The following is a 15,904-nucleotide window of genomic DNA, read 5'->3' as shown; positions in this document are numbered from 1 at the left end:
CTTGGGAAGTCCAAGTTGGCAACATGGAGAGACGGTCCCTACCCAACAGCGGGCTCACAGTCTAGAAGGGGGAGACGGAGAACAAAACCAAACACGCTAACAAAATAAAATAAATAGAATACATATGTACAAGTCAGAGTAATAAATCTGTACAAACATATATACAGGTGCTGTGGGGAAGGGAAGGAGGTAAGATGAGGGATGGAGGGGGGGCAAGAGGGAGAGGAAGGAAGGGGGTCAGCAATCAATCAATCGTATTTATTGAGCGCTTACTGTGTGCAGAGCACTGTACTAAGCGCTTGGGAAGTCCAAGTTGGCAACATCTAGAGACAGTCCCTACCCAACAGCGGGCTCACAGTCTAGAAGGGGGAGACAGAGAACAAAACCAAACATACTAACAAAATAAAATAAATAGAATAGATAGGTACAAGTCAGATAGAGTAACAAATCTGTACAAACATATACATGTATACAGGTGCTGTGGGGAAGGGAAGGAGGTAAGATGGGGGGGATGGAGAGGGGGACGAGGGGAGAGGAAGGAAGGGGGTCAGCAATCAATCAATTGTATTTATTGAGCGCTTACTGTGTGCAGAGCACTGTACTAAGCGCTTGGGAAGTACAAGTTGGCAACATATAGAGACGGTCCCTACCCAACAGTGGGCTCACTGTTCGAAGCGCTGAGGGAGATGCAAGGTCGGCAGGTTGTCCCACGCGGGGCTCACACTCTTAATCCCCATTTGACAGGCCAGGCGACTGAGGCCCAGAGAAGTGAAGTGACTTGCCCAAAGTCATACACAACCCTTGGTCAGTCCCGGCCTAGCCTTACCCAGAACCCATCCAGTCTCTGCTGGAATCTAGTCAAGCAGGGGGCTGTGGCACAGCTCCCCGGCCCCCCAACCCCTCTGCTGGGGAGCTCTCCAGGATTAGAAGCAGGACAATTGCCTGAAGGAGGAGGAAAGCAGAAGGTGTGAGGTTTCTACACCCTGAGGGGAAGGAGAGGACGCAAGTCATCTCTTCCTCCTCCTCCACTCTGGGAGGAAAATAATAATAATAATGATGGTATTTGTTAAGCGCTTACTATGTGCAAAGCACTCTTCTAAGCTCTGGGGGGATACAAGGTGAGGAGGTTGTCCCACGGGGGGGCTCACAGTCTTAATCCCCATTTTGCAGATGAGGGAACTGAGGCAGAGAAGTTAAGTGACTTGCCCAAAGTCACACAGCTGACAATTGGCGAAGCCGGGATTTGAAACCATGACCTCTGACTCCAAAGCCCGGGCTCTTTCCACTGAGCCACGCTGCTTCAGGAAAAGGGTCCTGAGCCTCTGGGACTCGGCCTCCTCATGGGTTGGGTAGCACCTGGGGCCGGGATGGGTCGGGGAGGGGAAACGGCACAGCAGTAACACGGAGGCATGGGTGACACGGGTTTTTTTTTTTTTATTGGACCTATTAGAAACTGGTTTCAGTGAGTCAGGCAGGGGTGCAGGGTCTTATCGCCCCACCCCACTCACAAACATACATAACGGGGATACAGATTGGCTCCAGGGGGTTGATGACAAGCGCTAATGGTGGCCCCGGCCCCCTTCCCAACAGCAGCAGCAGAGTTTCTCCTCACCTGGGAGGGGAGGTGGGGTTTCTCATTCCCCTCCGGACCGAAGCTGATAATAAATATGGGTCTGATCTGACCTCACTCTGGGAACGGGACAGGCCAGGTGGCAGAGGCGTTTGGGGGAGACGGGGATGGTTCGTTTGCTGTCAGCGTCTGCGGGGCTGTGGTTGCCACCAGGTTCCCCAACCCGATTCAGCAGACGCAGGGGGGTTGTCCCGTCCGCCTCCTGATTTCCTCGATGAGTTTCTCCCTGTGAACGTTCACCTGGCAAGCGGAAGCGGGGAGGGAAAAAGCCTGAGAACCCCAACCCCTGACTCCAAGCCCCTTCCCGCCACACCGGCCTGCACTGTGCTCCCATGACTATCTCTTAGGATGTGCTCTGTGACCTTAGTTTTTAAGGTATTTGCTAAACGCTAAGTGCCAGGCACTGTACTGAGCACTGGGGTAGATACAAGATAATCAGAATGGACACGGTCCGTGTCCCATGGGGGGCTCGCAGTCTTAATGCCCATTTGATAGTTGAAGGAACTGAAGTGACTTGCCTGAGTGGTGGTTGGGATTAGAACCCAGGTCCTCCCTAGCTCCTCTTCCCGATCAGACTCACCTGATACTCACATGGGAAAGGCCTCCCCCCGCCCCGCTTCACTCCACCGAGGTGGAAAAAAGATGGTTGGGGATTTGAGCAGAGCCCTCTCTCACTTTTGTGAAATCACAGGGAGGAAGGGGCAGGGACTAAGGCTAAATAGGCATCGTGGCCTAGTGGAAAGGGCCCAGAGGCGGGAGGCAGGAATCCTCGGTCCTAATCCCAGCTCTGTCACCACGGGCCCGCTGTGTTACCTTAGGCAAGTTGCTTAGCCTCTCTGAGCCTCAGTTCCCTCCTTCCAACTGTGAGCCCCGCAGGGCACTGGGACTGCACCCGGTCTGACCGTCCCGTACCGAGCGTGAACACTGACTCGACTCCACCACCGCCGTCCCTGGAGTTCCAGGGAAGTTCCAGGACTTCCGAAGCCCCGGTTCTCCCTTTCCTCTGGCAGCAGTTGGGGAGGATGGGATGAAGGGTGGGCCCAGACCCCCCCCCACCGGCCTCACCTCCTCCCGGCTGGCCACCGTGCGCAGTTTGACCACGCCGTCCTTCAGCTCCTGCTCTCCGACGATGGCCACCAGCGGAATGCCCGTCTCTTCGCAATACTGAAGCTGGTTCAGCAGCTTGGGGTTATTCTTGTACAGCAGCTCTGCCTGGAGGGGACGGAGGCAGAGCGGAGACCGAGAGAGAGATGCGGGATGGCCCAGCAGTCGGCCGAGACCCCTGGGGTTCTGGGTGTGGAGGCGGCGGCCAGGCCCTCCGCCCCAGGGACCTGCCTCCCCCACCGCCACCGGCCGGGAGAACCCTGGAGCGCCCCAGCCTCCGGATACCTTGATCCCAGCATCCCACAGCTCGGAAATCAGCTTGAGTCGCTCCTTCAGGAGTTTCTTCTGGGCCGCGGCCACTAGCACCTGCGTCTCTGTCGTCCGGATCTTCTCCTCGGAGGCCTGAGGAAAGGAGCGGAGGGAAGAGCCATCCCCCGGGGCCAGAATAGAAGTCAAAAGGTCGCAGGTTCTGGGCCTGCTCCAAGCAGCCCACTTAGCCCCTGAAGCCCACCAACCAACCCTAGCATTCATTCAATCAATCGTCCTTATTGAGCGCTTACCGGTCTACTCATATAGTCTCCCAAGAACAAGTTTGGTGTGTATTCAGTACGCACTCAGTAAACAGCCCTGACGTCTCCGCTCCCGCCCTCCTACCTCCATCCTCTGCTCCACGATGGTGAAGATGCGCTCGACCCCGATGCTGAGCCCCACGCAGGGCACCTTGCGGCCCTTGGGGTCGAACATGCCCACGAGCCCGTCGTAGCGCCCGCCGGCGGCCACGCTGCCCACGCCGAGCGGCTCTTCCCCCTGCGCGGCCGGGGGCTGCACCAGTACGGCCTCGTAGATGACCCCCGTGTAGTAATCCAGGCCCCGCGCCAGGCTCAGGTCGAAGGAGACCTGCGGGGACCGGCAGACCGTCAGTCCCGGAAGACCAGAAGTCCCCCCGGCCCCGGGCGGGCCACCGCGTCCACAAATGACCAGCCCTTTCCCTGCTCAGGCCTTGCCCGGCCCGGCCCCCGCTCACCCTGTCAGCCACACCCAGCAGGGTCAGATAGTCGAACAGCAGGTTGAGGTCCTCCAGTCCGGCCCGGGCCTGCTTGTTCTGTGCCAGCTGGGGATCCTGTAGGAGCTGCTCCACCAAGGACACCCCGCCTGCACCCGGGGAGTGAGGGGATGCATCAGCCCGACGGCGGCGGGGAAGAGGTGAGATTCACCCCTCACTGATGGGGGTGAAAACGGGCCGCTTCACCGAGGGTGGGAAAATGGGGACTCGAGGGAGGGTGTGGGCACCCCGCGACCCGCCGCCGCCGCGAGCCCCTCACCGTGCAGCCGGACGTATTCTCCGATGCGGTCGGCCACCTCGGGGGCCAGGTCCTTCTCTCCCACCATCTCACCCTTCACGTCCTCCCAGGACATCTGCAGAGACGCTGGCATCAGGTTGGTCCCCGGGGCCTCTCCCCGAGGCACCCGGGAGTTGGGGGCAAGGCCCGGGAGGGGGAGACTCAGAAGGGACGCGCCCTCACCTTGTCCAGCTTGTCCACCGAGGAGCAGATGGTGCGGAATTTGTTGCCGGGGACGCCGCAGACGGCAAACATCCCGTCCAGGATGCGTCGGTCGTTCACCTGAGGTGGTCGGCAGAGGGTCAGAGGGCCTGGCCTGCCCCTGTGCCCGCTCCCGGGCCCGCTCGGGCCACGGCCCCATCCGCACATCTCCCTGGGACAACTACTGAACACGAGGCGCCATACTAAGCGCTTGGGAAGGACAACAGATGCACAAGGCACATTCCCTTCCCACAGGGAGCTTTCACCCTGAGAGTTCAGGGACTGGAGAAGCCAACCCGCAGGAATGGGGAATCCCAACAGGTAGAGGGGCCCAGGACAAGTGGTAGCCTGCAAAGTCTGCTGGGAGCAAGCTGGAGTCTCCCTGAGCACTGTATACACTCCCCAGTGCTTAGTACAGTGCTTGGCCCCGAGAAAGCACTCGATTCAAGCGCCTAGTACAGTGCTCTGCACACAGTAAGCGCTCAATAAATACGACTGATTGACTGATTGCCACTACGGATCGATCGAGATCTAAGGGAGGAGGGAGACCTCCCCAGTTCAGGCCCAGTGGGCCCCACGGGGCAGACGGGAGGGCAGACACCTTGATGAGGAAGTCCCCCAGCTGCAGCCCGCTCAGGATCTCGCACACGATCTTCAGGCACTCCGCGTCGGGGATCATGGGGTCAAACTGGCCGGCGATGTCGAAGTCCTGTGGCCCAGAGACGGGTGGGGAAAAGATTCAGATCAACCTCTCTCACCTACCGAAAACCCCCGCTGGTGCTCGAAGCCCTCGGCTTCATTCTGGTGGCCTCTGGCCGAGACCTCAGGTGACCGCCCCTCCTGTCCCATTTTGCCAGCGTGGTCAAGATCAAGCCTCTCCTCGACTCCATCTGTCCTAACTTGGAAATCCAAGAGATGTCATCCTTCTCGGTAAGGACCCACCCCTTCCCTAATCTGTCCTTTTTATAATAACCATAATAACGATCCCGGTGCTTGTTCTAGGGGCCACGCCTCGGGGCGGACGCAAGAGAGTCCGGTTGGACCCATTCCCTGTCCCACATGGGGCTTCCAGTCTTTATTCCCATTTTATAGATGAGGAACTTGAGGCCCAGAGAAGTGAAGTGGCTCGCGCACGGTCACAAAGCAGACAAGTGGGGGAGCAGGGATTGAAACCCAGGTCTCCTAAGCCTCCCTCCCTCTCGTCCGCCCCCACACTCACACACTGGTAGAACTCGCGGTAGCGGCCCCGTGTCATGGCTGGGTTGTCCCGCCGATACACCTTGGCGATGTGGTACCGCTTAATGTTGGTTACTTTGTTCATCGCCAAGTAACGGGCGAAGGGAACCTGGGGGCAGAAGGTTAAGGAAGGAGCCGCTGGCCAGGGGCCACCAGCCCAGTGGCCACCAGCTGCAGCCTCAGCCACTAGTCCTCGCCCAGAGGCATAAGCGCCCTGGCAAACCTCAGGGAAGGGAGGCCCCAGAACCCACCCCACAACGCGACTGAGAGGGGAGATAGGCCACCAACGACGTCCTAGTCCCCCACCCCACCCGCTCCATCCTCTTCCACCTTCTCCACATCTCTTCAGCCTCACGTAGGCTTCACAACCAGCCCCGCTTCCACTTAAGAAATGCCATCATTATTATTATTATTACTGAAGAGAGCTTGGGGAAAGCAGTAGAGATGGCTGCCCTGCTCTATTCCAGGGAGCCTGAAGAAGGGGAACTGCCTGATTTCTCAAAGGGAGAGCCACTATGATAACAACGATAATAACAATAATTATGGTTCTTGTGAAGCGCTTACTATGTGTCAAGCCCTGTTCTAAGCACTGGGGTAGATACAAGTTAGTCAGGTTGGACACAGTCCCTGCCCCACATGGGGCTCATACTCTTATCCCCATTTTACAGATGAGGTAACTGAGGCCCAGAGAAGTTAAGTGACTTGCCCAAAGTTACAGAGTAGGAACATGGCGGAGCCAGGATTAGAACGCAAGTCCTTATGGAGGTGAGTCCCCTGAAAAGGTGTACTACCAATAGCACTTTCTACATTTCCCAAGCACTTTCACGTCGATGAGCTCATTTTATCCTCCTAACATTCCTGTTACTCAATGCCACCGGCTGATTATTATCCCCATTTTATAACTGAGGAAACTAGGACCTATAGAGATTCACTAGGACTTGTCTTAGGCCACACACCGGGTCAGGGGCAGAGATGGAGCCAGAACCCTAAACTCCTAGTCTCCTAAGGACTGAAAATGGTAAACTATAAGCTTACAGACTGTAACCTCCTTGTGGGCAGGGATCATTTCTACCAACTCTATTGCACTGAATTCCCCCAAGCGCTTAGTATGGTGCTCTGCACACAGTAAGTGCTCCGGATGACTGATCCTGACTCTGAGCCCTTGCTTTTTCCACTAAACCCTGTTGCCTCCTCACACCTAAAAAATTGGAACAGAGATTTGTGTCCGGAGAGACGACCCCTCCTCCAGCCCCTGAGGGAGACCCGAAAGAACTATTTGATCCCTGCTCTAGACTGCTAGCTCCTGTGGGCAGGTATCGAGACTCTCTTATGTTGTATTCGCCCAAGCGCTTAGTACAGTGTTCTGCACTCGGTGAGTGCTCAAGAAGTGCCACTGATGGCTTGCTATTCAGAGGTGAGTCTCTCTCAGCGTATGCAGTTGGGGTGGGAGACGGTGCCTCTTCTCAGTTCTGGGTTCAGGGAGAGTTCAGTCACTGAGTCCTTCCTCCCTCCCCCATCCCCTCAGGGGTCAGCCACCCCCACCAATAATAACAATTACGGTATACTTGAGCGCATACTATGTGCCAGGCACTGTTCTAAGTGCTGGGGTAGATACAAAATACCCCCTGTCCCACAAAGGGCTTATAGTCTTAATCCCCGTTTTACAGATGAGGAAACTGAGGCTCGGAGAAGTTTTGTGACTTGCCCAAGGCCACACAGCAGACGAGATGGGAAGACGCGTCTAGCCCGATTATCCTGTATATACCCTAGTGTTTAGTACTATGCCTGGCACAAAGTAAGTGCTTAACAAATACCGCTGTTGTTATTATTATTATCAACTCCCGGTCCTGCAGGAAGTGAAGAGGAGCCCTGGGCATCTAAAGCTAGCTGGAAGGATACAGTCAGGTCGTAGCGAAGGGCCAGGAGCTCTCCACCCTGATCCTTCAGGTCGTAGATGAGTTTGGAGTCCTCGCCGTACTTTCCCGTCAGAGTTTCCTGTGGAGAGGAGAGGAACGGACCGAAGCGTTTATGATGAACCTGGGTGGTGGGGGAATTGAGCTGCCTAACCTCCCATCTAAGATTGGAACCCCCTCGAGGGCAGGGATCATGCCCAACTGTACTGGACATGTGGCAGGGCTGGGATTAGAACCTAGGTCCTCTGATTCACAGGCCTTTCCTGTAGGCCCCGCTCCTTCTCAATATAAACCAAAAGAGTTGGTGTCCCTGATTAAACCCTCATTTCCTCTACTCCCTCTCCCTTCTGCACCATTAAGCATTTGATATTCACGCCACCCTCAGCCCCACGGCACTTACTTTACATAATTTACATAATTTAATAGCCACCTCCCCCTTTAGTCTGTAAACCCCGGCGGACAGGGAACTGGTTTACCAACTTTGCTGTGTTGTACCCTCCCAAGCTGCACATAAGCACTCAATAAATATCAATGATTGATTATGATGATGACCACACCCAGAGTCACAGCCCAGATCCTCTGATGTTGACTGATGGATGATGATGAACCCTCTCCCGCCCTGAGCAGCCCTTACCTTCAGCTCGAACACAGGGGTGTCGATCACTTCGGCACCGTGACGCTTGAAGCAGCTGATGATGGCGTCGAAGACCTTCTCCCGGACAGCCATCTGCCGGGGGCTGTAGTCTCTTGTACCCTAAAGCCAGAGGCAGGGAGGAATAATAATAATAATAATAATAATAATAATTGGCATTGTTAAGCGCTTACTATGTGCAAAGCACCGTTCTAAGCGCTGGGGAGGATACAGGGTGATCAGGTTGTCCCACGTGGGGCTCACAGTCTTAATCCCCATTTTACAGATGAGGTAACTGAGGCCCAGAGAAGTTAAGTGACTTGCCCAAGATCACACAGCAGACATGTGGCGGAGTCGGCATTCGAACCCATGACCTCTGACTCCAAAGCCCGGGGCTCTTTCCACTGAGCCACGGAACAGGAGCATTAGAGGGGGGTAAGGATGATTTTAGAGTAATTCTGGTATTGAAGTCTCCCACCCAGCCACCTAATAACAACGGTGGTGGTACTGATTAAGCGCTTTCTGTGTGCCAAGCACTGAGGTAGATTCAAGGATGATCGAATCGAACACGGTTCTTAATCCACATGGGACTCACAGTCTAAGTGGGAGGGAGAAGAGGTATTGGATCCCCATGTGAAAAAGAGGTAGGTGAATCCCAGGCCGCAGCTCTTTCCACTGGGCCACACGACTCAGAGTGGGGAAGTGCCACATGAGCAGAGCTCAGCTCAAGACAAACTCTGACAAAGCTCAGCTAAGCACTGTTGCCAACTTGTACTTCCCAAGCGCTTAGTACAGCGCTCTGCACACAGTAAGCGCTCAATAAATACGATTGGTTGATTGATTGGAGGGGAAGGGGAGTTGCTGAGCACTACAGACCCCTCCAAGGGAGGCAGAGATCAAAGGTGAGGCTGAGCGCTCACCAGGCCCCAGCTATTTCCCAGGACTTTAATTCAGTGCCTGGGGCCGGTTCCACTAAACAATGAGAACAATGCTTATTTTCTTCCTGCACTTCTTCCAAGAGGGGCCAAATTGACTGCCCCACCACTCCCAGAGTTGGGAAGTAAAACTTGGCTTTTAAATCCACATGAAACACCCCAAATCCTAAAGATTTCTAGAGACCAGGGCAAGCGGGGCTGACCCCCTCCCACCTCACCACCGGGGAACTCACCTACAAAGCAGGTGCAGATATGTTCAATTATCGTTATTCTTAATTTTATAAAAAACTTTCTGAAAGAGCATTTTGAAAAACGAGGCCTGCTATCGAGGTTCCACTAAACAATGAGAACAATGCTTATTTTCTTCCTGCACTTCTTCCAAGAGGGGCCAAACTGACTGCCCCACCACTCCCAGAGTTGGGAAGTAAAACTTGGCTTTTAAATCCACATGAAACACCCCAAATCCTAAAGATTTCTAGAGACCAGGGCAAGCAGGGCTGACCCCCTCCCACCTCACCACCGGGGAACTCACCTACAAAACAGGTGCAAATATGTTCAATTATCGTTACTCTTAATTTTATAAAAAACTTTTGGAAAAAGCATTTTGAAAAACGAGACCTGCTATCGATGCATCTGAATAGAAAATGACAGAATTTCACTATGACTTTTGCACTTTTTAAGCTACAGCATAAGCAAATTGATCACGATATAGCCCAGTGGAAAGAGTGCGATCTGGGGAGTTGGAAGAACTGGGTTCTAATCCCGGCTCTTCCACACACTTGCGGTGGGACGTTGGGCAAGTCATTTCCCTTCTGTTGGGGACTGTTCCTCTGACCACATGCAATGGGTTGGAAGCTGTGAGTGTCCACTCCTTGCATTTATTCATTCAATTGTATTTACTGAGCACTTACTGTGTGCACAGCACTGTACTGAGCACTTGGGGAGAGTACAAAATAATAAATGGAAACATTCCCTGCCCGTAACAAGCTTACAGTCTATGGGGGGGGACAACATTAGTATTAATAAATTACATAAATAAATTGGCCTCAGTCCCACGAGGCATATTTTGGCAAAAAGTCTACGATAACTGGATGTGGTGATAGAGGGAGGTGTTCTTAGAGCGCACAAGCCCTGAGTTCTCAGAGTGTATTATTATTATATTATACTCCCCCAAGCGCTTAGTACAGTGCTCTGAACATAGTAAGCGCTCAATAACTACCAATGATTGATTGTGGACTGTCGACATCTAATATAAATGACAGCTGGCCTGGTGTTATTTACACACATCATCTGTGATCATGCCACCAAAAAGATCATGGACTTTTTTTACATTATCAAGAGACTCTAAGGTTCTAAGGGTTATGGTCACTCTGACAGTCTTGGAAACCTATTTGCTGATTCTTCTATGTTTCAATCAATCAAATCAATACAATTTATTAGTGTTTACTCTGAGTGCTGCTGACACAAAGCTCATTGTGGGGTGGGGAATGTGTCTGTTAGTTATTGTACTCTCCCAAGCGCTTAGTACAGTGCTCTGCAGGCAGTAAGTGCTCAATAAATACGCTTGAATGAATGAAACTGGCTCATACCATCCCAAGTTATTGTGAATCCACAAAGAATCAGGCTGATGCTCCCGACACAAGGCAAAGCGACTGTAAAAATGCCTCACAGGACAGGAACTCAACTATATTTTGGTGATTATTGTGGCATTTGTTACATGCCCAAATGCTCCCCTTCCACCATATACACAACATATTTCCACATAACCAAACAGCCTCTCCTAGCTCCAGGCCAGCACATACCCTCACCAATCAATCAATCAATCAATCGTATTTATTGAGCGCTTACTGTGTGCAGAGCACTGTACTAAGCGCTTGGGAAGTACAAGTTGGCAACACATAGAGACAGTCCCTACCCAACAGTAGGGACTAGACTGGTCTAGACTAGGGTTAGGGACCAGTCTAGAAGGGGGAGACAGAGAACAAAACCAAACATATTAACAAAATAAAATAAATAGAATAGATATGTACAAGTTAAATAAATAAATAGAATAATAAATATGTACACACATATATACATATATACACCACACACTTTCCCTATCCCTAGGCACTCCCCTGATCCCCCTTTCATCCACTGATCCCAGACTTCCAACCATTCATTCAATTGAATTCATTTAAGTGCCTAGCAAAGCACTGTACTAAATGCTGGAGAGGAATACAATAAAGGATTAGAGGGCTTGAGGCGAGTAGGGGGTGGCTGACTTTCCAACGCTGGGAGGTGGTTGAATAAAGACAAAGCACCAGAACAAACACACACATCTACATACACACAAAAGAGCTATTACTATTCCCACTTTCTAGTCAGTTACTGGATTCTGTGTATATGTATATATGTTTGTACACATTTATTACTCTATTTATTTATTTATTTTACTTGTACATATCTATTCCATTTATTTTATTTTGTTAGTATGTTTGGTTTTGTTCTCTGTCTCCCCCTTTTAGACTGTGAGCCCACTGTTGGGTAGGGACTGTCTCTATATGCTGCCAACTTGTACTTCCCAAGCGCTTAGTACAGTGCTCTGCACACAGTAAGCGCTCAATAAATACGATTGATTGATTGATTGATTCAGGGGACCTGGGTTCTAATCTGCAGTGTGACCTCGGGCAAGTCACTTCACTTCTCTGTCCTCATATTCCTCATCTGTAAAATGGGGATTCAATACCGGTTCTCCCTTGTGGACTGTGAACAATGTGATTAACTTGGATCTACCCCAATGCTTAAAACAGTGCTTGACACCTAGTAAGTACTTAATACTGTTAGTATTGTTATTATGCAATTGAACTTTGTTATCCCAAGCACTTTATCTCATCCCCCTGTGGAACAGGGATTACTTCTAGCACATCATAAATGTTTAACGAATATTCTATTATTTCTACTTTTATTTTTAACCAGGGGCCCAAAACCCTCAAGATGCTTCTTCCTCTTTCAATGCACTTACTCGATTCCTCTTACTATGCCAGGGACTTAACCCCCTGGACAAGCCTTGATGAATGTCAGCTCTCCATAGTCCTAGTCTCACCCCACCAGAAATGTATGCCGCCTCCAACAAAGAAAGCGGCAGGGGAAAAGTCCTAGGGCTATGACCCATTGCTGTCCCTCCTGATTACCGGAGATCCCATAGAGGAGACAGGCAGGAAGGCTCAGAAATGGGGAAGCACACAAGCAGGGAAAAACCTGCCTGAGAAGACAGAGAAACCAGAAGCCGTTGGGGGCCATCATCATCATCAGCAATCGTATTTATTGAGCGCTTACTGTGTGCAGAGCACTGTACTAAGCGCTTAGGAAGTACAAGTTGGCAACATATAGAGACAGTCCCTACCCAACAGTGGGCTCACAGTCTAAAAGGGGGAGACAGAGAACAAAACCAAACACACTAAATAAAATAAATAGAAGTAAATAAAATAAATAAATAGGGCCACCTTCCTGCCTCCAGCCTGGAACAAGCTCCCTCTTCATATCTCACAATTACTCTCCCCACCTTCCCTGACTAAGCCCTCATTTCCTTTTCTCCCACTCCTTTCTGCGGGTCACCCAGATTTGCTCCCCTTAATCCCCCCCACCCAAACCCCTATAACACTTATGTACATAACCAAAATCTGTTTAATTATATTTATGTCTGCCTCCCCCCCGTGAGCTCATTGTGCGCAGGGAATGTGCCTGTTATCCCAAGCACTTAATACAGTGCTCTACACACAGGTAAGTGCTCAATAAGTACGACTGACTGCTTGATCAGGAGCGGTTGCTGTGCATGCTTACTGACTCCTCCTCTGCTGAACCCAAGCACTGAAAGCATCATTGTCTCACCCCGATAACTGACTGACTGAGTAGTAAGATATGGGAAGGAAGACTGAGTTTCTTAAAAGAAAAAGGCTAAAAGAAGCAAGATGTTTTCTGTCACACCCTCAGTCCATTGGCCCTGCTCTTCATGGGGGATTCTCGGGCCTCAGGACATTTGGAGGATTCAGAGATGGTTGCCCTCATATGACTGTTTCTGACTCAGCTGACAGGGGAAGAGGTGATGCCGGATTTACCTTGGGGGTTTTGAGAACAAACTTCTGCTTCCCTTCATCGGGGCCCAGCTTAGCCTTCAGCTCCAGGAGCTTTGCCACTTGTTCCTCGATCTGAAAAGAGAGAGAGAGGCAACACTGGGGAAACCGGGACTTTTTCACTGAACCCGTGTTGGGGGAGACGGTGGGGAGGAGAATGGGATGCGAGTAAGGACTGGAAGGAGGGAGGAGTGAGTAGGGATGTGAAAAAGGCGCCGAGGGAGGAGAACAGGGGTATGATAAGGGGAGAATGGCAGTGTTATAAAGGGCTAGGGAAGGAGGAAGGATGTTGGGAAGAGAGACTGGGGAAGGGGGGAGACAAAGGCGAGGGGGAGAAAAAGGATGTGAAAAAAGAATGGGTGGAGAGGGAGGAGATGGGAGAGGATGAGAGTGTGACCTGAATAAGAGGGAGGAGAATGGGGGTGGGAAAATGGGCAGGGAGGGCGGGGGTGGGGGGGTGTGAAGGGGAGGAGAATAGGGATGTGAAAGGACTGAGGGGAGGAGAACTGGGGTGTTAGAAAGGGGAGGGAAGGTGGGAGGAGAGGAAGGCTGGGGAAGGGGAATGGGGGTGTGAAAAAGGGAGGGATTCATTCATTAATTCAATCGTATTTATTGAGCACTTACTGTGTGCAGAGCACTGTACTAAGCGCTTGGGAAGTACAAGTTGACGACATATAGAGACGGTCCCCACCCAACAACCCCCACCCAACAACGGGCTCACAGTCTAGAGGGATGAGGAGAGGGGAATGGGGGTGTGAAAAAGGGGCGGGAGGAAGGGGGTAAAGAAGGTCTGGGAGAGGAGAAAGGGGTGTGTGAAAGAATAATGGGGTGTAAAAAAACTGGGCAGAAGAGGGTGTGAAAAGGAGCTGGGGGAGAGGGGAATGGGGGTGTGAAAGGGGGCTGGGGAAAGAGGGGACTGGGGGTGTGAAAAGGGGCTGGGGAAAGAGGGGAATGGGGGTGTGAAAAGGGGCCTGGAGGGTGAAAAGGGGCTGGGGGAGAGGGGAGGGGGGGGGGACGGGGGGGGGGTGAAAAGGGGCTGGGGAAGAGGGGACGGGGGGGGGGTGAAAAGGGGCTGGGGAAAGAGGGGAATAGGGGTGTGAAAAGGGGCTGGGGGAGAGGGGAATGGGGGTGTGAAAAGGGGCCTGGAGGGTGAAAAGGGGCTGGGGGAGAGGGGAGGGGGGGGGGACGGGGGGGGGTGAAAAGGGGCTGGGGAAAGAGGGGAATAGGGGTGTGAAAAGGGGCTGGGGGAGAGGGGAATGGGGGTGTGAAAAGGGTCTGGGGAAAGAGGGGAATGGGGGTGTGGAAAGGAGCTGGGGGAGAGGGGAATGGGGGTGTGAAGAGGGGCTGGGGATTAGGGGTGTGAAAAGGGGCTGGGGAAAGAGGGGACTGGGGGTGTGAAAAGGGGCTGGGGAAAGGGGGGAATGGGGGTGTGAAAAGGGGCCTGGAGGGTGAAAAGGGGCTGGGGGAGGGGGGGGGACGGGAGGGTGAAAAGGGGCTGGGGAAAGAGGGGAATAGGGGTGTGGAAAGGGGCTGGGGAAAGAGGGGAATGGGGGTGTGAAAAGGGGCTAGGGAAAGAGGGGACTAGGGGGGTGAAGAGGGGCCTGGAGAGTGAAAAGGGGATGGGGGAGAGGGGATGGGGGGGGTGAAAAGGGGCTGGGGAAAGAGGGGAATGGGGGTGTGAAAAGGGGCTGGGGAAAGAGGGGGGACTGGGGGTGTGAAAAGGGGCTGGGGAAAGAGGGGACTGGGGGTGTGAAAAGGGGCTGGGGAGGAAGGCGGCGGTGGTGTGGGTATCGGGGTGTGTGTGTGTGTGTGTGTGTGTGTGTGTGTGTTTCGTCCTCCCCGGGCGGGCCCCTTACCTGTGGCGCGTCCGCCTTGTTCGCCTTGAGGCCCCGCACCCGCTCCCCCTGCTGCCGCACCGCCTCCTCCAGCGACCCGCGCTCCGCCATGGCCGGCCCGCCACCCCCCGCTCCGGCGCCCGGAGGACTTCCGGCCAGCGAGCCGGGGGCAGAGCGGCCCCGGCCGGCCCACGGCGGCCGCTTCCGGTCGTCTCGTTTCCCCGGGCGCGCGGCGGAGGCCCGGCCCGGCCCGGCCCGAGGCCCGAGGCCCGAGGCGGGGTAAGGCGGGACCCGGGGTCGGGACACCCTTGTCTACACCCCCACAATCCCCGCAAACTGCTTCGTGTTCCCTCCCCTTTACTCTTTTTTTAAAAATGGAATGTACTATGTGCCAAACACTGTGCTAAGCGCCGGGGAAGACACAAGCCGACCGTGTTGGACACAGCCCCTGTCCCACGTGGGGCTCACAGTCTCTGTCCCCGTTTTACAGATGGGGTCACCGAGGCACAGAGCGGTAAACTGATAGAGAATCAATCAATCGTCTTTATGGAGCGCTTACTGTGTGCAGAGCACTGTACTGAGCGCTTGGGAAGTCCAGGTTGGCAACATAGAGACAGGCCCTACCCAACAGTCAATCAATCAATCGTATTTATTGAGCGCTTACTGTGTGCAGAGCACTGGACTAAACGCTTGAGCCCAACAGCGGGCTCACAGTCTAAAAGGGGGAGACAGAGAACAAAGCCAAACATACTAACAAAATAAAATAAATAGAATAGATATGTACAAGTAAAGTGAATAGAGTAATAAATATGTACAATATGATAGAGAAGCGACGTGGCTCGGTGGAAAGAGCCCGGGCTTTGGAGTCAGAGGTCTTGGGTTCGAATCCCGGCTCTGCCAACTGTCAGCCGTGGGACTTGGGGCCAGGCGCTTCACTTCTCTGTGCCTCAGTTACCTCATCTGTAGA

The 15,904-nt window shown here is 53.0% G+C and overlaps 1 protein-coding gene across 1 annotated transcript; it reads right to left on the bottom strand.

Annotated features, from left to right (window-relative positions):
• Positions 1–1,414: 1,414 nt before the first annotated feature.
• Positions 1,415–15,048, bottom strand: LOC119949555 (histidine--tRNA ligase, cytoplasmic). Its single transcript, XM_038771420.1, has 13 exons — positions 14,959–15,048; positions 13,088–13,177; positions 8,059–8,178; positions 7,411–7,506; positions 5,495–5,620; positions 4,877–4,984; positions 4,258–4,356; positions 4,057–4,150; positions 3,759–3,886; positions 3,389–3,631; positions 3,020–3,136; positions 2,696–2,842; positions 1,415–1,870 (listed from the first exon to the last, which is right to left on the bottom strand). The coding sequence occupies exons 1-13, from the start codon at positions 15,046–15,048 to the stop codon at positions 1,799–1,801; spliced, it is 1,530 nt and encodes a 509-aa protein (XP_038627348.1). The 3' UTR covers positions 1,415–1,798.
• Positions 15,049–15,904: the final 856 nt, after the last annotated feature.

Source organism: Tachyglossus aculeatus, chromosome X2 (assembly GCF_015852505.1).
Source record: "Tachyglossus aculeatus isolate mTacAcu1 chromosome X2, mTacAcu1.pri, whole genome shotgun sequence".
Classification (NCBI taxonomy): domain Eukaryota; kingdom Metazoa; phylum Chordata; class Mammalia; order Monotremata; family Tachyglossidae; genus Tachyglossus; species Tachyglossus aculeatus.
Note: the sequence above shows the minus strand (reverse complement) of the source record. Positions and strands in the feature narration are given on the sequence as shown.